Below are 22,538 nucleotides of genomic sequence, written 5' to 3' on the forward strand. Positions count from 1 at the left end.
TCATCTAACATTTTTTTCCACATAAATTTTTAGTCTCAGAAGTGCGAACTGAAAGCCCAGTTCTGTTAAGTTCACTTCATTCAGATCAGATGACAAGGGCAGTGGACTTTTTAGCCATATTATTTAACACAATGTAGGAGAGTGAAATAATGCCACAGGAATCAAGAAAAGTGTACTGAAACTGATTTTCAAGAATTGTTGTGAAGAGCTGTAGTAACTACAGACAGATAAAGTTGATGAAGCTAGGTTTAGAAGAGAGTTGACAATTACTACCAGTATGGCTTCATGTTGATAAAAGAGCAGTACAAATGCGATGCTTGCTTTGAGAGTGTTGATGGAGAAGTATGGACGAGGTTAGAAGGAGTTCAGTTCAATTCAATTTTATTTATACAGTGCCCAAATCACAACAACATTCGCCTCAAGGCGCTTTAAATTGTAAGGTAGACCCTACAATAATACATACAGAGAAAAACCCAACAATCATATGACTCCCTATGAGCAAGCACTTTGGCGACAGTGGGAAAGAAAAACTCCCTTTTAACAGGAAGAAACCTCCAGCAGAACCAGGCTCAGGGAGGGTGTCTGGCACGACCGGTTGGGGTGAGAGAAGGAAAACAGGACAAAAGACATGCTGTGGAAGTTTCTTTGTGGATTTAGAGACACCTGATAGGGTTCCAAGACAGGAAGTGTGGTACTGCAAGTCAAGAGTGGCACAGAAGTATTTGAGGATGGTACAGGGCATGTATGAAGGCAGAGAGATAACAGGAATCTGTTCTAAGCCTGTTCTTGTTTGCAGTGGTGATAGATGGGAGTCTTCATGGACTATTGTCTATGCAGATGACTTTGTGATATGAGTCAGAGTAGACAGTAAGGGGAAGAAAGCTTGGAGAGGTAAAGGTATACTCTGGAGAGAAGACGAATGAAAGTCAGTAGAAGCAAGACAGAATACACATGTGAATGAGAGGGAGACAGGTTTAAGAGTGATGATGCAAAGAGCAGAAGTCATGAAGAAGATTTATGGATGGAGTAAACGGAGGACATGCAGAGCATTGCTGTCTTAGAGAGGATGCTAGGGTGAGATGCAGATGCAGGAAGATGACCTGTAAAGGCAGCAGCTGACAGACAAACATACACAATGGCATGAAAAGTGTTTCCCCCCTTCCTGAGTTTCTATTTTTTTATATGTTTATCAAAGTTCAATGTTTCAAATCACCAAATAAATGTAAATATTAGACAAAGATACCACAAGTAAACAAAAAATGCAGTTTCTTAATGAAGGTGTTTATTATTAAGGGGGGAAAGAAAAAAAATCCAAACCTAAATGGCCTTGTAAAAAACCTAAATGGCCCCCAGAAAAAGTAGACCAAAAGACAGACAGCATATCGCGATCCAAGGAAATTCAGGACCAAATTATAATAAAATAAGAAGCTGAGATTCTCAATCTGGAAAAGGTTATAAGGCCATTTCTAAAGCTGTGGGACTCCAGCAAACCACAGTGAAAGTCAAACGGTAATAACATGGAACCGTGGTGAACAAAATTAACCCAAGTTCAATGACGACTCATCCAAGAGGTCACAAAAGACCCCAGAACAACATCCCAAGAACTGCAGGCCTCACTTGCCTCATTTAAGGTTCATGACCCCACCATAAGAAAGAAACTGGGCAAAATGGCATTCATGGCGAAGTTCCAAGACTGCTTACTGCTAAGCAAAAGGAACATAAAGGCTCATCTCACGTTTGCATAAAAACATCTTAATGATCCCCAAGACCTTTGGGAAAAGAGTCTATGGACAGACGAGATAAGAGTTGAACTTTTTGGAAGGTGTGTGTCCCGTTACATCTGTCATAGAACTAACAGAACATTTCTGAAAAGGAACATCATGTCAACAGTAAAATATGGTGGTGCTATTGTGATGGTCTGGGGCTGTTTTGCTGCCTCAGGACCTGGAAGACTTGCTGTGGTAAGTGGAACCCTGAATTCTGCCGTCTACCAAAACATCCTGAAGGAGAATGTCCGGCGATCTGTTCGTGACCTCAAACTGAAGTGCACTTGGGTTCAAACTGAAGACTTTGGAGTGGCCTAGTCAAAGTCCTAAACTGAATCCGATTGAGATGCTGTGGCATGACCTTAAAAAGGTGGTTCATGCTTGACAACCCTCCACAGCAATGTAAAAGACTTATTGGTTTAGGGAGCAATTCCATTTTTTTTGCACATGGCCATGTAGGTTTAGGTTTTTTTACCCTAATAATAAACACTTTAGAAACTGCATTTTGTGTTTACTTGTGTTATCTTTGTCTAATATTTAAATTTGTTTAATGATCTGAAACATTTAAGTGTGACAAACAAAAAATAGGAGGCATGATGAAGGCAAACACTTTTCAAACTACTGTATATAGAAAAGGAGACACATAAGCATGCAAAGTACCTATTTTTTCATTACATTATAAATTTCCACCTGAATCACAGATTAAAAACAGTAATGAGTTGATTTGTCCTCAAGCAGATGAAGAGAGATGATCATACGCATGTTAGAAAATCCAGTCTTTCAAAAATTTAGCAGCAGCTCCATAATTTGTTAGATGGTTTTTGTAATTTTGCCTGGGTGCACACAGTTTAAATCAAATAATTAATATGTGATTGAAGTTTAGACTTTCAGCTTCAACACAAGAGGTTTTTATGAAAAACTTCATAGTGACTTTTTCCCCTTCTCCACAGTTCCAGTTTTAGAATTCAACTTATTTTTGCGATACATTGTTCTGACCTTATATCCTGAGGACTTGATGTGCACGCCTCTCTTTGTGAGTGTAGATTTCATCCGGATGAAGAAGGAACGTTCCAGGGAGTTATCAGGAGCCAGAAGACTGGGACTGCTGGATTCGACTGCGACAAAAACAGACAATACAAAAACTGAGTCTGATAAATGTTTTTTTTTTTCTGAGTGTATTATGCAAAATAAACTGAATGAAAAAAAAAATCACACAATGCTCTATAAGATTAATTTAGTTCTATATTCCAAATGTCAAACAAAACACTTAAAATGTAACAGGTAAGTTGAAGTAGTTTTAAAGAAGCCTTTTTGTTTGGTATTTTTAAAAAGTCATCATACAAGGATATGATTTACAACTTGAATAAATGCTTCCAGTAAGGTTATGCCATCAACTGCAAGTTTTAAGTCTTCTTGCTTCCTTGTAAGTCTTTACTGTATGGGCATGTATAACAACCACTAAGGTAATTAAAGTCAACAAAAACTAAAAACTAAACCTACATGTGCAAAAACATTTTAGTTCAGTAAAACAAAATAAATACAGAAAAACAGACTTTTCATAAAAAATATATTTATATATACACACACATGCAATTTAATTAACTGTATGTACATTTTTGAATAATTTCAAGTAAGAAATCCCAATATAGAACACTTAATTATGCAAGTTATTAATCAGACTGAACTTAAATAACCTAAAGTCCAGGTGGAATGAAACTGAAAACAGTGCATAGCAACATTAATAAAAAAAAAAGATTAGTTTACTTTATGATGGTTCACCAAAAGTGTACAGCGCAGAAAACTGTAATGGGCTCAAACACAAGTGAAGCATTTATTAATGGGTGTAAAACAAATAAACACATTCATACTGTCAGTTCAGCCAGTCAGCCAATCACAGCTGCTGTCAACCCATCAATCAAATCAAAGCAGCTCATGACACTCAAACGGGGAAATGTCAAAACACATCAGAAGAGGACAACGCAGCGATTAGATGCAAAGTAAAGGGTTAAGGTTAACAGCTTGAAAACTACAATCTTCTGATATTAGAACTATTAAAATAAGCCTCAAGTAATTGTTGAAAGACTGAAATTTGATGCTTCCTTTAGCAAAGTTAACACAATTGCTCAGACGACTCCTAACTGATAGGTTAACAGCCTGTGGCAGCCTGGCCCTTCAGAACATGAAATCCTCACACAAGAAGTCAATTTTTCAAAGTTCAGCCAGTGAGCTTACATCAAATCAGGAGGTAGCAATGCTTCATTTGTCAGCAGCTGTCAGCTTTCAGAAATCAGCTGCATATTCATAACTTCTCCGTCCATCAGAGGAAGCGATGTGAGGAGAGACAGCCAGGAAATGTTCCCTTACACTTAAACATGATGACTAACAGTGTTCAGTACGAACACAATCCAGGTTGCTTAAGTGTACAAAATGTCAAAATTCACTTGGAATTAAGCATGGTAATATGGGAGTTTTATTGTTGCAGCATTATTCCCAGATGTGTCTGGAGTGCTGTACTTGTGAATGTGTAACAGTGTATTCAGATTTTCAAGAGTTGAAGCTGGTTAAGGTTACAGAAAGGTTGTGATCATGTAAGTTCAATCAGACTCACCAAATTATTTTTCTTTGAACTAATCCACAGACTTTGGAGTCAAAACCTGTGTAGAATTTCCATGTAGCCCCAACCACCTCCTTCTGACTCATACACAGTTTGTGAATGCATTATTTCATTCACTGAAAAACACAACACTGTGCATCTCTGTGTAACTCAGTCAGGGATTATGTTGCTCCTAAACACAGTAACAATTTTAAAAAAGAGTGGGAAAGTCATGTGCAATTTTTTTGCCCCATCCTCCATCAGAAATTCTCAAAGAGCAGCACAGGGTACGATTAATCATCACAATCAAATTGCGATCGTTCACTTGGAAGAAGAGACTCAAATGGGAAGACAAGCTAAAGTCACAAAATCCAAATTTGATTCAAACACAAGCGGTCAGTCAGAGAAAGTAAACAAGTGAAAGAAGGGGCTGACAAAGGGCAAAAAAACAAAACACAGACTGATAGATGAGAAACGTAAAACAAGAAAAAGAAAAGAAAAAATACAACAGGAAGTGAACCAAAACTCAAAACTATAGCACACATCCTTTAGACGTGTAAGATAAGATAACTCTTGTGCTGACTAATTTCCTACAGCTTTTATCAAATTAAAAAAAGCTAATCCAAGTCCATATTTTATTCCAATAACCCAGTATTCCAAACATACTGGGTTATTTGTTTTCTATTTGCTTGTGAACATTTAAGGTAATGTGAAAGCACAATTTAACCACAGACAGCGATCAACATGTTATCCTGCAGCTTACATCCACCAACACCGCTTCCTGTCAACTTCAGCACGACGCAGAACCGGAACATTTCCTTCCAACATGTAAATCCTTTTATGATGTCTCAACACAGTTGTTCAGGTTGGTGAGCACTAAAAGGCTGCTTGCTTTTCCCTCTGTTGCAGGTCTTTATTTTTCTTTGTTTCAGGAGGCAACTCCCCTAACACACACACACACACACGCACAACCATGCACGCTTATGCATGCACGCAGTCAGGTCTCTGGTGGATGTGGCAGTTTGATCAGCACTGATACGTGTTGACAACGTCTAATCTGAAAAAATTGAAAGAAATGAATTAATATGCAAATTCATCCTTTATAATATAAACGTCCTTGAAGAGAGGAAGACAGGAGGGAGGGGGGGGGGGGGTGAATGAGAGAAAAAGGGAGTGAGGGAAAGCATGGGGGTGGAAAGACTGGAGAAAATAAAGGAGGAAGTAAGGGAAAAATAAGAGAAATACAAATTTGAATGTGAAACAGGTAGACAGAAAGAAAAGAGGACATTTAAGAAAAACCTTGATAGAAAAAGGAAAGAAGAGGAAGCATGGAATAAAAATACTGACAACCACTTATGCTACCCATCAGAAGATTTTCAAAAAACGTGACCTTGACCTTCAGGTCAAAATCACTGACATTCAAACTCATCTGAGTAGATACAACAATGGTATTAACTTGACTCTCCTACATCACTTCATTCTTGAGTTATCACATTCACAAACATAGGTGTGCACACTGCTCACTTGATCCAGAGATGAAAATGAAAAAGAAAAACAAACAATTCTAAACAAGTGGAGCAAAAGCAAAAGATGTGGGGAGAGCAGGAGATGGAAGGGGAGGAAGGAAGAGAAAAGAAAGAGAAAAGAGGCAGAGGGAGGAAAAAGAAATGAAATGAAGTGAAGGCGATGAGACTTGGGTAAAGGGAAGGTTTAGAAAAGAAGTGGGAGAAAGAATGAAGTAAGAACAAAGTGAAATGTAACAGGAATGGAAAAAGGACAAAGTGAAAAATAGGCAGGGATATCTGAGGAAACAAAAGGGGGAAAAAAAGAGGAAGGAGGAAAAGGAGAAGAAGAAGAAGGAGGGAAAGGAAAGGACATGAAGCTTCCCAGGAGGAGCTACAAATCTTCATCTCCACCCCCTCCCTCTTCTTCTCTTCCATCCCACCACCAGTCGCTCCTAAAGGAAAACAGCAGCCGATCTGACGGAGAATAATGATGATGGAGGGAGAGAGGGAATGGAAGAGAGAGAGGACAGACAAATGACAGGGGAGCTGGACCCCCCCACTCCCCCCCACCCCCTTTCTGTCTTTGTTATTCTCTTTGAATTAATGGGATTAGTTTCTGCATGCATACACACACTCACTCACTTGAGATATCACATTCACTGTCATACACACCTCTTTTCATTTTGACACACACACACACACACACACACACACACACACACACACACACACACACACACACACACAGGTTGTGTGCTTGTTTGCAATTAAACAATTTCTGCATGAATGAAGTGAAGGAAGAACTGAAACAGCAAGAGGAGGAAGAAAGGCGAGGAGAGAGAAGAGAAAAGGGATCCACGTGACGAAGAACAGGAAGACGACTGGAGTAGAAAGAAAAAGATAAAAAGAACAAGAAGACAGAAGGAGGAGCAGTGGGTCTAAGAGAGAAAAAAAGAGTCAAAGGAGAGGAGGAGGGTGGTGAAGAGATGAAGAATCGTAGAGATGCATCAAGAAAGAGCAGGGAACAAAGGGGCTGTGAGCAGAAGCAACAGAAATTATAAAAAAGCAAAAAACAGAAGGAGAGTTTAAGAGTCAAAATAGAGAAATAATAGCAAAAAAATAATGAGAAAAAAGAGCATAGGAAATGGGAGCATGGGTATGAAAAAAATGAGGATGACAGAAAAAAGAAGGAAAACTTGAAAATTAACACAAAAAAGAAACAGCGTGGAGGAAAAGAAAAGTTTAGGCATAAAGCAAGGAAAAAGTAGGGGAAGTGTGAGCAAGAAAATATAAACAGATGGAAAGGAAATGGAGGAGGAATAAGAGGAGAAGGAAATTAAGGAAAATGGTGTAAAAGAGGAAAGAGGAAGTCAAGAGAGAATAAGTTGTACAGCAATGGAAGGTACAAAGAGGATGGACAGTGTAGGGAGCAACAACAGGAGAAGAAGACGAGATGGAAAAGGAGGAAGCTGTGAGAGTAGAGAACTGGGAGAAAAGAATAACAGGATGAAAAGAGGAAGAGATGATCTGGAGGAGGAGGAAGAGGAGGAGGGGTAAGTTCTGTTGTAAATGAAGTGAAAGGAAGAGGAGGAGTGGAGGGAATAAGAACAAGTAAAAGATTACAGGAAAGAAGAGGAGGAAGAGTGGAGGGAGTCTGAAAGAACGCAGAGAGGGGAAAAAAGACAAACAGAATAAAAAGAAGAGAGAAGAGGAGGAGGAGCAGGATCGTGTGGGGATTCAGAGGTGTTTTCTCATTCTGCTCATTCGGCGTGCGTAGCCATGGCGTCTTCGGGGACGACGCTCCTACAAGACAAAGATTAGCGCTACAAAGGCAGCAGGTGGCTACCGGCTCTGCCGCCGCCCGACTCTGGGACCTAATTATCTACGGCACTGAAACTTTCCCTCGTTTGAAGGACAAATGATTAATTAAAAAGAACAACTCACCTACGCCTGTGATCTGTGGACAATACCCAGAGTGCTGAGGGTTTCTTTCCACCAGTGTGTGTGTGTGTGTGTGTGTGTGTGTGTGTGTGCGCGCAATTGCCGGGAAGTCTCAGTGGGACAGGGTATCATTGTCAGACACTCTAATAACGTTGCCTGGTTCAGGGAGCCCGTTGTGTCCGACTGATAACTAGCTAACGTGACAGAGGAGCGTGGGGCGAGACAAAGCAAGCTACAGCAAGGTCACTGCAACCTCCACCAGCTGCCGCTGCAGCCACAGCAAAGCGCCGCTACGACAAACTAAAGGAAGAGTGAGGAAAACACACTAATTTAACAAGAGGCGTGTAATACAGCAGATAAGGCAGACACATGTAGCACATTAATGAGTCATTTAGCAACTTTAAGTGGCTGAAAAGAGAAGCTCACAACAAATTAATCAGACTGACAGGGAAGCAGAAGTGTGCTTAAAAGACATCTCAAAGGCTCTGATGTTTCCAGCGTTGAGAAAACAAAATGGCAGAAAGAAAAAGTGGATCAGGCCAGAGGTGATTGATACTTTCAATTTGAGATACTAGGAAGAGTTAGGGAATGATCATAGGGAAGTTCTATGAGAAATACATACATACAGTATTGAAAATCAGCTTAGAAAACACTGGACAGAACTTTTAGTGTCCTGTGTACTGTAACAGAAGAGGTGCAACATGTTAAGTTGTAAAAAGCTTCTACTGGTACTGGTACTGTAACTGATTCTGCGTGACTAATGATGAGCCATAAGCTGATGAGTCATATCTTGAAGTAATGGGTAAGATTTGTGAGGATGATGAAAGACTTGCATCAAAACAGCAAGACAGTGGTGAGGTGACAGACGGGTTCAAGGTGGGGGTGGGATAGTCTCTGAGCCCCCTCTTGTTTCCAGTGGTGATGGAGGAGTTGACAAATGAGGTCAGGAAAGAGTGTCAGCGGACCATGATGCTCACAGGGACACTGTGATCTGTATTGAGAGTAAGGAGCAGGTGGAAGAGAGCCTGGAGGTGGAGGTATGCTCTGGGGAGAAGAGGAATGAAAGTCAGTAGAAGCAAAATAGCTGAGGTCAGCTATCCAAAGCAACAGACAGAGCGTGAGAGAAGTAAGGAAGAAGAGAGTGTAGGCAAAGTGGAAGTGGTTGGAGACAAGTGTTAGGGGTGATTTGTGAGTAAAGAGACCTGCTATAATGTAGGGTTGTGTTGGCAATTATGAAAAGGCAGGAGAGGTGACAGGTTGTAAGAGTTTCATTAGGAGTGACCAGAATTGACAAAGTTAGAGAGGAAAGGCTGAAGTGATCTGCAGACCACAGAAAGACCACAGAGGAGATTCATGGATGTCATGAAGGAGGACATGCAGACGGTCGGTGGGACAGACAAGGATGGCAGGGATCGGGTGAGATGTAGGCAGATGATTCCCTGTGGCGAATCCTAAACGGAGCAGCCGAAAGAGGTACATCTCTTCATCATTGTTATAAAAAATACATTATTTACTTATCTAAGATACTGTGGGCTTGCTTCGATTCATACACATAGAAATGGATGTGTGTGCCACTTCCCACACTGAAGCCATAAATGCAATCTAATTCTCTGGGAAACACTGAACCACAATGCAGAGCAGACCCATGGGAGATCAGACAGGCAACCATGAAGGATGTGCCGCAGAGCACTTTCTTCCGAACACAGTATATACATATATAAGAGCAGGAATAATCTAAATATGGGGTCTCACACACAGAGACACACACACACACACACACACACACACACACACACACACGGAAAGCACAAGTGAGCTAGGTATTCATCACAGGGAGAGACTATTGTCAAAGAAAAGTTTAATTGTGTAAACACTCTGTAACTGTCCTGTCATATTCCTGCCTCTCCGGCTCACTATCACCTCCATGGCTGTAATTGAATTGCTAGTGTCAGGAGGGAGAGGAGGGGAGGAAGAGGTGGAGGAGGGAAAGGCAGGAGGCGAGACTCGCCTTATGAATAGAATGTGTTTTCTATCAGGCAGGATTTGACAAATTGTGTCAGGAAGAAAAGTCCAAGCGATAACAGTTTGGTATATGAAAGTGGAGGAGGTGCTACAGGGGAATGAGGAACAGGCAGCGAAAGGGCGAAGAAGGGGGATGAGGAAGGAAAGAAGGAAGGAAGGAAAGAAGCAGGGGCAGAAATAGGAAGTGATTTTTTAAAAATGTGGAGGAAGAGAAGAGCGGAGATACTGGTTGGAAAAAGAAGATAGGAAAAGAGGGCTTAAGAAATCAGAGGGGAGAGGTTTGAAAGAAGACAAGTATGGGGACTGAAGACGAGGAGGAGGTGGGAGAGATAAAGAAGCAAGCAGAAAAAAGAGGAGATAGAGGAGGTAAAGGCAGAGGACAAAAAGAAATGAAGGGAGGAAGAGGAAAGGAGATGATGAAGACTACGATGTTGGGAGTAAAGACGGAGAGGAAAAAGAGGACGAGACAACAGTGGAAAGGAGAAGAAAGAGGAGGAAAATGAGTGAGAGTGGAAGATAGGAACTGTACTGTCTGTGCTGAGGAAGGAAAATGATTTGAAGAACAAGGTAGAGACGAAATTGAGGAAGAGGAAGCAATGAAGAAGGATAGTTGAGATTAAGTCAGATTCCTGTACAGTTTTTTACAAAGCTTTAAAAGTACAAAGTTTGTGTGTTCGTGTGTGTAACAGTAGATTTCCTCAAAGCCTTTCCCACATTGTTTAAAGCCTGGGAACCAAAGTTTTTTTCATATATAATCTGTAACACACCTCCACTTCTCCTCCTCCTCCTCTTCCTCACCTCACTTTCTCCATTTCCTTTCCTTTTCTCCCCCAGTGCATCCTCCCCACATTTCCTCTCCTTTTTCACTACAGTGATAAAAAAAGATACTTTTATTTTGACAGTCTTATCAGGACAATGAGCTCAAATCAAACAGTGCTCTAATAGCCTTGAGACACCTCAGTCCTAGCTTTGTCTCTCCTGGTCTCTTTTGACTCCCTGTATTTCCTCCTCTGAGATACCCCTCAACCCCTCGTTTCATCTTCCTCACTCCTCCTCCCTCCCTCCTCTTCTTTCTCAGTGATCTCCCTGTGATAGGACTCTAAGGCTTTTCTAAGCTGTATTTAGCTTTTCCACTTTCTCTTTTGGGAGCTGATCTACCTATGAAAAGACGTGGGGGAAAGGGAAGGCAGAATGGTAGTGAAACAAAGACAAAAAAGAAGATCAACGATTACAGAGCTACAAAAAAGGTCAAAAGTTTGAAGGCAGATCTGTATATTTTGGTTAGGTACCAGTGACAGGAACCCTCATGTGCTGGAGAGAGCAGTGCATTAATGATCAGCGTGTCTGCGTCTCATGTTTTACATAATGACACATTCAAGTGTCCGCATACCATTGTCCACGAAGTATAGAGACAATAGGGTTGAGGAAAGGAGGGAAGACGTGGAGTCTGAGGTGGAGGGTAAATGAAAAGACAATTTGTTTTCCCTGATACGAATGATGAGACTGACAGCTCGTCTTTGTTCTGACTGAGGTCGGAGGTCACAATGACACACGCATACACAACGCAGAGATAATAGGCAATTGTCTGTATCTGCAACCTGCATAATTACTTCCAGAGACAGAGAGAGACGTGACTCCTGCTGGAAAGCCCAAAAGGGAGGAGAAAGACAGAAAACAAGGGCAAAACAAGCCAAAGTCAGGAGACTGCAGAGAGAAAGAGAGCGACAGTTTAGTTCTTGCGTTAGTCCTGAGCCTGCTACTGTGAAGCAGGATTTGGGGCTTAGGGTAACTCCACAATTCAGTCAACTTCAGGTTTAAGCCTGGATTTTGGAAAGGGGGTCACCTGGTTACTGGGTTACATCGGCATAATAATTAATGCTGCACACCTAAGAGGTCAACCCCCACCAAAACACTGCCTACCTGACAAATCAGGTCTCTTTTAAATACATATACATACTCAGAAAATCTTATGGGCCCCCTATGCAGGTAGTGGCAGGGTCAATGTTTTAAAGACCATTTAAAGTTTTTGTCTTTCCTTGACAGACATCAATAAGAAATATAGATTTTTAGGAACAACTTCACTTCATTTTTTTTCTTTCAGAAGCTTTAATGCCACTTCATTGCTCTATGAGCCCTAATATTGCAAAATCATTCATTGTTACAGTTGTGGTCAGAAATTTACAATGATCAGGGGCATGAATGTCATGGTAATTTGGGGCTTTTAATGATTTCTTTGAACTGTTTTTTTAAGCAAGCTTCACATTGCCTTGGACTTGAGAGGGTGCTGATCGAGAAAGAAGCCCCTAATCTAAAACTGACACCTTCAAGTTGAAATTTGCTGCTGCCCATGTGGACAAGCTAAATGCCTTTTAGAGTAAAGTTTTATAGATTGAGCTATTTGGCCACAAGTAAATCAAGTGTATTTTTCTTTTGTGTTGTATTGGCAGAGCATGCATTTTTAATATTGTTCAATCATTTTCATTTAATTGTGGGAAGCCAAAGTCATGTCAATCACTAAAATGAGAATTCAATTAACTGTGCAACCCTATTATGAATTACTGTGTATTTATTTTACAGAACAAACAATTGTAAATGCAGCGACATCTTCCAGTGTCTTAAACCTGTGACGCCTGTGTCATTTATGATCGTACTATTTATATGATGAAACGGGTGTTAGATGATGAGACGCAATCTCTCCAGCATGTTTTGCGGATGCCTCAGGGAGCTCCTCTTGCTACAAGTCATGCCTGACTCACCTCACCTAAGAGGGGTCCAGGAGGCAGATGCCCATATCATCTCAGCTGACTCCTAGCATCTCTACTCAGCCCCTCCAGAATTACTCCAAGGCCGTGCCCAGACAGCCTTCAGAGGAAAGTCATTTCTACTGTTTATATCTCCAGTCTAATTCTTTCAGGCAGTTCCCACAGCTCATGGACATAGGTGTGGGTAGGAACATCGATCGATCTGTAAATCGACACCTCTGCTTTCCTAGTCTCTTCACCACAACAGACCACTCCAGCACTGGCATCAATCTGTCTGTCCCCTCACTCTTGGACAAAACCCCGAGATACTTTAACTCCTCCACTTGGGTAGCAACTCATCTCTTACATAGGGTAGACACTGCACCTTTTTTCAATTCAATTACAGTCACCAAGAAGCACTTTATATTAAGGAAAGATCCTACAGTAATAGAAAAAAACCCCAACAATCACACAGGGGAGAACCATAGCCTCAGACTCTTCTGCTACTCCACTATCCACTGTAGCTGGTTACATGCTGCCAACACCACCTGTTATGTGAAACTTGTTAGAATGGTAAACCTGGGCTTATTTTTATTGAGCCTTTGTGTTGCCGCTTAGCCTGATTAGGGACAATAGTGCAAATGAAGCCAGCAAATAACTAAACTTAAAATCTAAAAATGTATAATATGAGTGAATTCCATACAGTGCTGATTCTGTAGCAGTAGGTTTTGCAGGGTGGAGTTGCTAACCCCACGCCCAACCCTTGTCCTTTCTCATCCAGGCTTGCCAGGATGATCTGATGATCTGAGCCCAGATGATCTGAAAACCGTCGACATCACCTGGGACGAAGCCGAAGCAGTCGCCACTGACCGACGTCAATGGAGATCGTTAACTGCTCGATGCGCCACTTGGTGTAGGAGAAACTAAGTCAGGGGTGGGCAACTCCAGGCCTCGAGGGCTGGTGTCCTACAGGTTTTACATATCACCCTGCATCAACACACCTGAATCAAATGATGAGTTCATTACCAGGCCTCTGGAGAACCTCAAGACATGTTGAGCAGGTCATTTAGTCATTTAAACCAGCTGTGTTGGATCAAGGACACGTCTGTCGTACACCCCTGAACTAAGTGCTAAGTAATGGGGGAATTAGATGAAATGCACAATGCAAGAAGTAGAAGAAGTACAGAGAAATGTCAAAAGATCACGAGTGACAAAGTAAAGCAGAGGTGGGTTAGAACTGTACTTGCATGTGTGCCACACATGCAGATGTGAAGCAGATAAATCCATAGCTTTTGGTCCCAGTCATGCTAAAGAAAAAACAAAACAAGCCAAAAACAAATACAAACAGACACAGCAAATATGAGATTTCCCAACGGGCTCTTCTTCTGACATTTTCAGTGACAACAGCGGTGTCACAAAACAAATACAGTGTCCAGCACCTTATAACACTCCTATCCTGCATTGTTTTTTAGCCAAACATAGCAGGGTGCTGGATCTCTTCTTTTCTTTTTGTAACAACTAAAACCTGAGGAGGAAGAAGCTTAAACCTTGTGAATATGAAGTGTTAGACACACAAGCAGCCCAATAATAAATGGTCTGTTAGTTTTTCTTTTTTCTGCATTACTTAATTAAGGCCAAAATAGAAGAATCAGAATCAGAATCAGAAAGGGTTTTATTGCCAAATGTTGAGCAGGTTTACAACATTAGGAAATTGCTGCGGTACTTAGTGCAAACATAATGTCAGACAACACTTAAATAAACGTTAAATTAAAAGAAGTTAAACTGCTTGTAAGCAATCTACATTCAGAGAGTGGTTCAAGGTTCAAATTTATTTATATAGCATATTTCCAGACAGATGATTATAGCTCAGAGATGGTTATACTGGAATCCTAGTTTTGGACTTTTTAAGTCTTGCCCTGGACAAATACCCCCATATAACAAAGCATCCTTTGTCCCATACATCCACTGCAACTCTTCTGCACATGTCCAAACCATCTCAACCTTGCCGCTCTAACTTTGTCTCCAAAACAACAACCTGAGCTGTCCCTCTGATCTGCTTATTTCTAATCCTGTGCATCCTGGTCACTCCCAGTGAAAACCTTAGCATTTCATCATTTCTGTCATCTGCATATATACAACCGGTCACACTACCAGCTTGTAAACATTCGCTTTCACTCTAGCTTCCCTCTGTCACAAATCACCCATGACGCTCGTCTCTATCCATTCCATACTGTCTGCACTCTCATCTTCACCTCTCTTGTGCACTGTTTTTTGCTTTGGATTGTTAACCTCAGCTAATTGTGCTTGCTGCTTTACTGTTCCACCTGCCTCCCTCTCACTCGCACATGTATTCTGTTGTACTTCTACTGGCTTTCATTCCTCTTCTCTCCAAAGCATACCTCCACCTCTCCAGGCTCTCTTCCAACTGCTCCCTACTCTCACTACAGATCACAGTGTCATCTGCAAACATCATAATTAACAGAGACTCCTGCCTGAACTCATCTGTCAGCCTGGACACCAAAGAACCTTCTTTGCAGTTCCTTGCAAAATCATAGAGCAGATCATAGACAAGTTAAACAATCTACCTTACCCCGAAAAAAAAAAAAAATGCTAGCTTGCCAATGCAGGATGCTTTGGGAAATTTTCTATAGCTAATGATTCCAGATTTCTTTGGCTACCCTAATTATGACTAAAAATGAAAATATGGAATACATGCTGAACACACTGAAAGCATTATAGCTGATCATTAATATATAGGTTTGTTTGGCATTTAGAAGAATTGGAGCCAGCACGCATATGGCGAGAGGTGGCATACACCCTAGGCGGGTTGCCAGTGCATCACTGGTTTTGCTCCTCATAATGTAAATCTTTTGGTTTTAGGTTTATTGGCCACACTGGAATAACGTGCTCTTTTAGGGTTTGACTAGCAACTAACAATATGACTATAAAATTATCAGCATTTGATTAACAACTAACTTCAAATGGACTTGTAACTTCTTATTGCATGTTGCAAATATCTGTCGCTCAAAAATACAATTATAAACACATTTTAATAAATTTAACCAGTGGTCTTTCAAAGTTGCATCACTGCAACTTCCATCACTGTTCAGGACAGTTTTTTCTAAAGAGCCCATTTCCATGTTAAATTAATTCATAACTCAGTCTTCACTTTTCCTCCTCTGTGTCTCTGAGTCCTTCTGTTGTTATTTCTTTTCTTTTAATTTCTATCTCTCTCCTCGTCTCTCTGTTCATGTTTGGCCAGACGAGCGCAGCGTCCCCAGATAAAAGACAACCAAACAAGAAAGGGAAGTACAAAAAACAAACAAAAAAAAAAACAACAACACAAGAAGCAGAACACGATGAGAAGGAAGAAGAAACAGAGAGGACGGGGACAACAGAGCGAGGCGCATGCTTGGTGTAATTGAATCCAGGCGGCAGCAGAGAGAGGGACAGATGGATGAACTGAACAGATTAGCATCCGTAATCAGAGGAAGGCGTGAGGAGGAATAGATGTGGCGGCCGTGTTCACTGAGCTGCTAACTGGTTTTACAAACATGTCTGTGAAGAGTTGCTCTGGCTCCTGATGAACACAAACTATGACTTATTGTCTCTGATCAGATGGAACAGACGTGCACCCGTTGTTTTACATGATTACTACTTCTACTGAGGCTTTGAAGAGGGTCATCGCCTAGCTCTGATAGAGAGAAGAACGTGAACAGATCCGTTGCCGGTCACGGAGTGTTGGCTGTGAAACTTCAAGTTCATCTGTAAGAGACATTTAACAAACAGGAGGAAATGTCTTATTTAGTTTTTTTCAGCCTCGGATGAATCCATATTTGCTGTTCCAGTGTGTATAAATCAAGCACAGTGTGTGCTGCTTATACGTTGTTGGGGGTACCGGAGCAAACTACCCCGAACAGGTAATGGAAGGCCTCTCATTGGCTTCAGGTTTAGGGTATGGTTAGAGTCAGAGTAAGTCTCCGGGAAATAAGAATAGCTCATCTTGCCATCATGCTAATGTGATCTTATGTGAGTACAGACTTGCGACCTTAGAGCCTGTCTTGATTTTCTATAATGTCTCACTTTCTGCTGGGATGTTCGGTTCAAGCTTCATGCCCCACTTTTTAATCTATCTTTGTCACTTGAAATATCAGCTTTTCCTTGCTTCCTTCCCTCTGTCCCATCGTGTTTACACTTGTTAGATACCTTCTTGATTAAGCCTCCAATTTACTCTTTCTGTTGCTTTCCTTTTATTAAACTGGATCCATTTTTGTTTTTTTGTCCCTTTTTAGTTTTCACTAAGTCTATCCATGTCAACCTTCATGCCCATCTTTGACATTCTTTCCTTCCTTCTTTTCTTCTTTCATTCATACCATTGGTAAACTTGCTGTAAAATCCATTTCCACATCCTTCCATAGTCAAATGCTTATCCATTTTTTTCCCTTCCTTTCTTCCTTCCATATGATAAAGTGCTATATAGGGCCTTTCTTTTCTGGTCTATTATTTATTCACTTAAGTTCCTCCAGTTTACCCCATTCGTCCTTCCTGTTTTAAACTGCATCAATTTTTGTTCCTATTTAGTTTTTGCACTCTCTATCCTTGTTTTTTATTATATTTCAGTGACCTGCTAAACATTATTTCTTAATTTCTTCCCCTGCTTGTACTTTCCTTCCTTTAGTTAGTCTTTTCTTATTCCTGTGCTGTAATATTGAAACTTTAACACATCGTCTTCTCTTTGCACCGTCAGGGGGAGACCTCTTCACCATGTGTGACATGTCACTCTCTAAACTTAGTTTGAGCTCACTCACTCTCACACACACACCCTTCATGCCCACAAATTAAAAGTTGAGTGTTGGACCTTGAAGAGTTCCCATGTTATCATTGCTGTGACAGAAAGATAGCAGTGAGGAACGCTTTATTTGCCGTCCGGTGCCGTCCTGTCCTCTGCTGCTGTTATCTGAACAGCTCCGGCTTCCATTGTAAACAGCCCTGTCCTCGTTAAGAAGCCTAATTAGAAAACTCTAATAATAATGGTGTGTGATTGGCCATTGTGTACTCTAAAGATTCCATTTAGAGCGGTGGCGAGCGGGTGGCGGTTTAATAAAACTTAACCAAACGGATAATTTTGCTCTAGTAATAATCCTCTGCTTCTGAAAAGTTCTTTGTTTGCCTCAAGTGGTTTTATTGCTTTGCTTAAAAAAAGACACTGATTTAATTAATCTGGGCACTTTCAGAAAATCCATTGTGACTAATTTTCCCACTGAGTGTGGATTTTAGAGGATCTGCTGTATAGAAATCATTTACCAGGTCTGAAAAACAGAACAGCTTTATGCAAGACTTTGAGACTGAAAAAAATTCTTTTTCTGTTAAGACTGTTGGCAACTCTGCTTGTGAGAGTGAGCTATCCCTCACTAATTAGTTTACTGAAGAAAAATAATCATGTATTAACCTTGATCATTATCTAGAAACAATCAGCTCACCGGCCTAGCTTGTAACGGGTGTAACCTGCCACCGCACAACCTGTGCATTTTCTTTTATATTCTTTAATCATCTTCATAATATATAAGCTTATAATATGTCTTATATATTTTCTTATACTTATTCCATCCACTTACTTTACATATCCATTCACAACAAGGAGCCATGGCCCTGATGTTTCAAATTACAAGTGCCCAGTCTTGCTACCAAATCATAACATATAGAGGTAGTGTGATTGCCCTTAGCACTGTGCAGTCTTGAGCATCAGTTTTTCAATATGCAAGATTAACACGGTGGACGAATATATAGTTTACACTTCGATCGTGGCTCAAGGGTTGGCAGTTCGTCTTGTAATCAGAAGGTTGCCGGTTCGAGCCCCGGCTCGGACATTCTCGGTCGTTGTGTCCTTGGGCAAGACACTTCACCTACTGGTGTTGGCCAGAGGGGCCGATAGCGTGATTTGGCAGCCTCGCTCCTGTCAGTCTGCCCCAGGGCAGCTGTGGCTACAACTGTAGCCACCAGTGTGTGACAGTGAATGAATAGTGGAATTATAAAGTGCTTTGAGGGTCTCGAAAAGCGTTATATAAATGCAATCCATTATTATTATTTTAACCATGATGTTTTCTAAGCCTAACCAAGCAGTTATCCAACTTCAGGTTTCTGCCAATCCAGAAAGAATCACCAAGAAATCTAACAAGCATGGACCGGAAAAACACGAACCAAGAACTTTCTTGGGAAGCCACTGCCGCATAACCAAAGTGAAATCAAATAGCAAGTTTAACAAAGTGAAAGCTAAAAATCAAAGATCCACACATTGGACACAGGCTGCAGTGTCCTGGTCCTTATACAAACTTTTCTTACACTTGCCATAAAAAATTGCAATAGCTAATACATTGCAATACAGGAGGACTGAAGTCCCTCCTAGTGGTCAGTGAGTGAGATATTACGAAATAAAGCTGGTAATAAAAAGATAAAACCAACACTGAGGTAGAGAAAACAGCCAAACACACAACTGACGAAAGAAAGTGTGCGGGTTTGCTTTGCTAGGAGCACGTATGAATATGACCACAAATCAAAATGATCACATACTCAGCTCAGAAAAATCAGGAGGGAAAGGTGGATTATATTTTGAAAAGTTCATTTTCATTTGTGCTCATACAAAGAACATCCAACTGAGGTGGATTTGGGAGAATTTCTTTTTTCTTTCAGTGACTGGAGTCTGAATCCATATAAATCATCACACCTCAAAATGCTTGGACAACATTACCAAAGCAAGCTGCTAAGAAAAACCCATCCATCCATCCATTCGCTTCCGCTTATCCTTTTCAGGGTCGCTGGAGCCTATCCCAGCTGTCATAGGGCGAGAGGCGGGGTACACCCTGGACAGGTCGCCAGTCTGTCACAGGGCCAACACACAGGGACAGACAACCATTCACACTCACACCTAGTGACAATTTCGATTATCCAATTAACCTATCCCCACAAGCTGCATGTCTTTGGACAGTGGGAGGAAGCCGGAGTACCCGGAGGGAACCCACGCAAACACGGGGAGAACATGCAAACTCCACACAGAAAGACCCTGGCCTGATGGTGGAATTGAACTCAGGACCTTCTTGCTGTGCGGCAACAGTGCTAACCACCGTGCCACCGTGCTGCCTCAAGAAGAAAGAAGAAAAACCCTGAAACTTTTATTTGCTACCTAGCTATAGTGCTCTATATGATGCACAGCACATTAGAAATTTCTTACATACAGTTGGCATCAAGCTCTTTTTAAAGGCCTTTGAGGAAAACAAAAATATTTGAGAAAATGAGGCTTGAAGAAAGAGGTGAATGACAACTAGAGTGTGTAATACAAGAGAACAGTGTACATGTGTAAATATCCCTCCAGATTTGACCTTTGCCTCCTGTCCTGGAGTACAAGTGACATTTCAAATGCAAATACAAACACACTCGACTACCGAACACACACACACTCAGTAAATTTGTCCTTGGGCAGCAGCCGCTGCCAATGGCTACTCTACATGACATTAAACGTAGGTGACTGTAAACTTGGATAATTATGATAAATGTGAATGATTATGACGAATTATTCCCCTCCATTGTGCTAATAGCATAATTAGCAACAATAATCAAAGACTTATGATGTTGAAATAAGGCAATGCCGCGGACAATTAGACCGCAAGGAGCTAGTAATGGAGAACTTATGGTGTTTTCCTGGAGGGCAGAATTACTCTTACTTCCAGAAAGACTTTGAAACTGGGCTGGTTTTCTTAGTAATTCTGCCCTCTGATGAGAGAAAATTGAAATAAATACTCCATTAAATGCAAGCTTTTATGAAGATGGAGTGAATGAGAATGAAAGTGAGTGTAAATAAGAAGGCAGGTGGCTCAAAGGCAAACCATGTAGGTACTGCTTTGTCCTTCGAGTCAACTATTCAAGCTAAAGTTTAACTTGAAGACATAAACGATAAGAAAAACTGAAACTGTTGTCATGATTCTGGAAATGTGAACATACATGCCTCGTCTCGGGTGTTTTCTTCCTGCTCAGGCAGAGATAGTCTAAGGCGTACTGAAGCCTGAAGGCACATCAGATCATTAAAGCAGCAAAGACCTAATCTTGAGTTTGGATAATAAGGCAAAGGAAATGACGGATGTAAAAACTCACTGTCATTTTTCTGTCAGAGGTGTCATCATTGTGTGGTCATGCAGTTTGAAGAAGGGATGGTTTTTGAAATCTTGCCCTCTTGCTGTGTTCAAAAATCACTTTGACATCAGAGATGTTAGAATGTTGCAGAACAGCAAACCTCTAAAAGCAAAACAGGATCAAATTCTCTCGGTGATGGATTGAAAGATGCGCTCCCTTTCACAAACTCATGGGAGAAACAATTAAATCAAGTGTCTGACACAAACAGAACCTCGAATATTGCAAGAGGGATGTGAATGTGAGTGTCAAATTCAGTTACTATTCAGTTGCTAAATATCCAGAGGCAGTAGTGCTATTTTTATATAAGCATCTATATGACATTGCAAGGCAGCTGGGCCTTCACCCGATTTGCAAAATCACCATCACACTTTTGACAAATTAAATCTTGCCGAGATTAAAGCTATATGCTTGCAGAGAATGAGAAACTGCCTGCAAATATTCCTACAATGATAACAAAAAGTATTTAATAATAGGTGTAACTGATATCAGCCTGTTGATCTTGTTGGTCCATGATTAACATTGCAAGTCACCATTACACTGTTGTGATATCGTAGCTTTGCAATGTGAGGAAAAAGGGAAAAAATGATATTGCTTATATAAAATATAGTTCATCTGGAGCAAATGGTAAGCATTTTAAGTGAAACTTGGTTTGCTGTTAGCCAATGTTGCTCACATTGTTTTTTTAGTAAAAGCAATAAAGCAGTAAAAGGAGCTTTTAGCTAACGTCTTGGCTAATGCTAACTGAATGCTCACAAGACAACATTTGCCAATGGCAATGTTGATTTGGACTAACATTATTATGATGATGTAGGAAAAACATGAACATGGGGATACCAGATATCCCTAATCACTTAACAACATGCTAACTCTATAGCTAGGTACACTGACTACTTGCTAGTTTTTGAAGCTGTGGCTGGTTTCTCCTTCTATCTATGCCTTAAATCCGACTGGTTGAAGTTACTTTGTGGCAGACAGTAATTCCCCTTATATGTGTCATTTAACAATAGGTTTCCACTGATGACTTCCTAGATCAGTATAGCAAATCAAACTACATGACAGGTGCTGTGCTGTTAGGGTTGCCAACTCCCTGAAAAATAAATAAGGGACACCTGGTGGCCAGGGCCGGGCAACCCAATTGTCTTCACCCTTCCCAGTGTGGTGAATTTTGTAGCTCTTTTTTGTTGTGTGTGAAATTATTTTTTTAACCATTTGACTTGAATTTGATTTAAGTAGATGCATATTCTTCGTGATATGACCATATGGGAAACAACTGATCATTTAGCCATTTATTTTTAGCTCAAAATGACAACATTAACACAATAAAACAGGTCTCTTTCTTAAACAGAAGCCTGTCATGCTTAACTTTTGAGAATATAAGTAAATCTTTCTTTAAAAGAACTCTGTCCTGCTTAACTTAAAATTATACAAATTAATAGAAAACAATAGAACGAAAAACATTCTTGTAACAGTGCACATATAGTGCATTTAGTACAATTGGCTTCAGTTGAGGTATTATTTCAGCTTTTCTAATGATAATCAGCTGCTCCCGTTTGTTCCCATGATTACGCATCATAACTCATCATCATTAATCATCTATGTATTACTTTTATGTATTAGTCATCTATTTGTTGTAATCATCTATCCTTGCAGTTGTTTATTACACAAAATAAATTATATTATCACACTTCTGGCCACATAGCGCTGATATTCACTGCACATGCCCATATTAACCTTAACCAGAGGGTTTAAAAAAAACAAACCAGTGTTTACATACCATATCTGCTTTTGC

The 22,538-nt window shown here is 40.6% G+C and overlaps 1 protein-coding gene across 2 annotated transcripts in view; it reads right to left on the reverse strand.

The window, feature by feature from the left end:
- Positions 1-22,538, reverse strand: part of LOC134645907 (neuronal PAS domain-containing protein 3) — a 367,866-nt gene that overhangs the window by 29,027 nt on the left and 316,301 nt on the right. For both annotated transcript variants that reach the window (XM_063499536.1, XM_063499537.1), the window contains exon 7: positions 2,763-2,881. In XM_063499536.1, the coding sequence (XP_063355606.1) occupies positions 2,763-2,881 (119 nt within the window). The remainder of the gene's footprint in view (positions 1-2,762; positions 2,882-22,538) is intronic.

This window comes from Pelmatolapia mariae, linkage group LG16_19, assembly GCF_036321145.2.
Source record: "Pelmatolapia mariae isolate MD_Pm_ZW linkage group LG16_19, Pm_UMD_F_2, whole genome shotgun sequence".
In the NCBI taxonomy this organism is placed as follows: domain Eukaryota; kingdom Metazoa; phylum Chordata; class Actinopteri; order Cichliformes; family Cichlidae; genus Pelmatolapia; species Pelmatolapia mariae.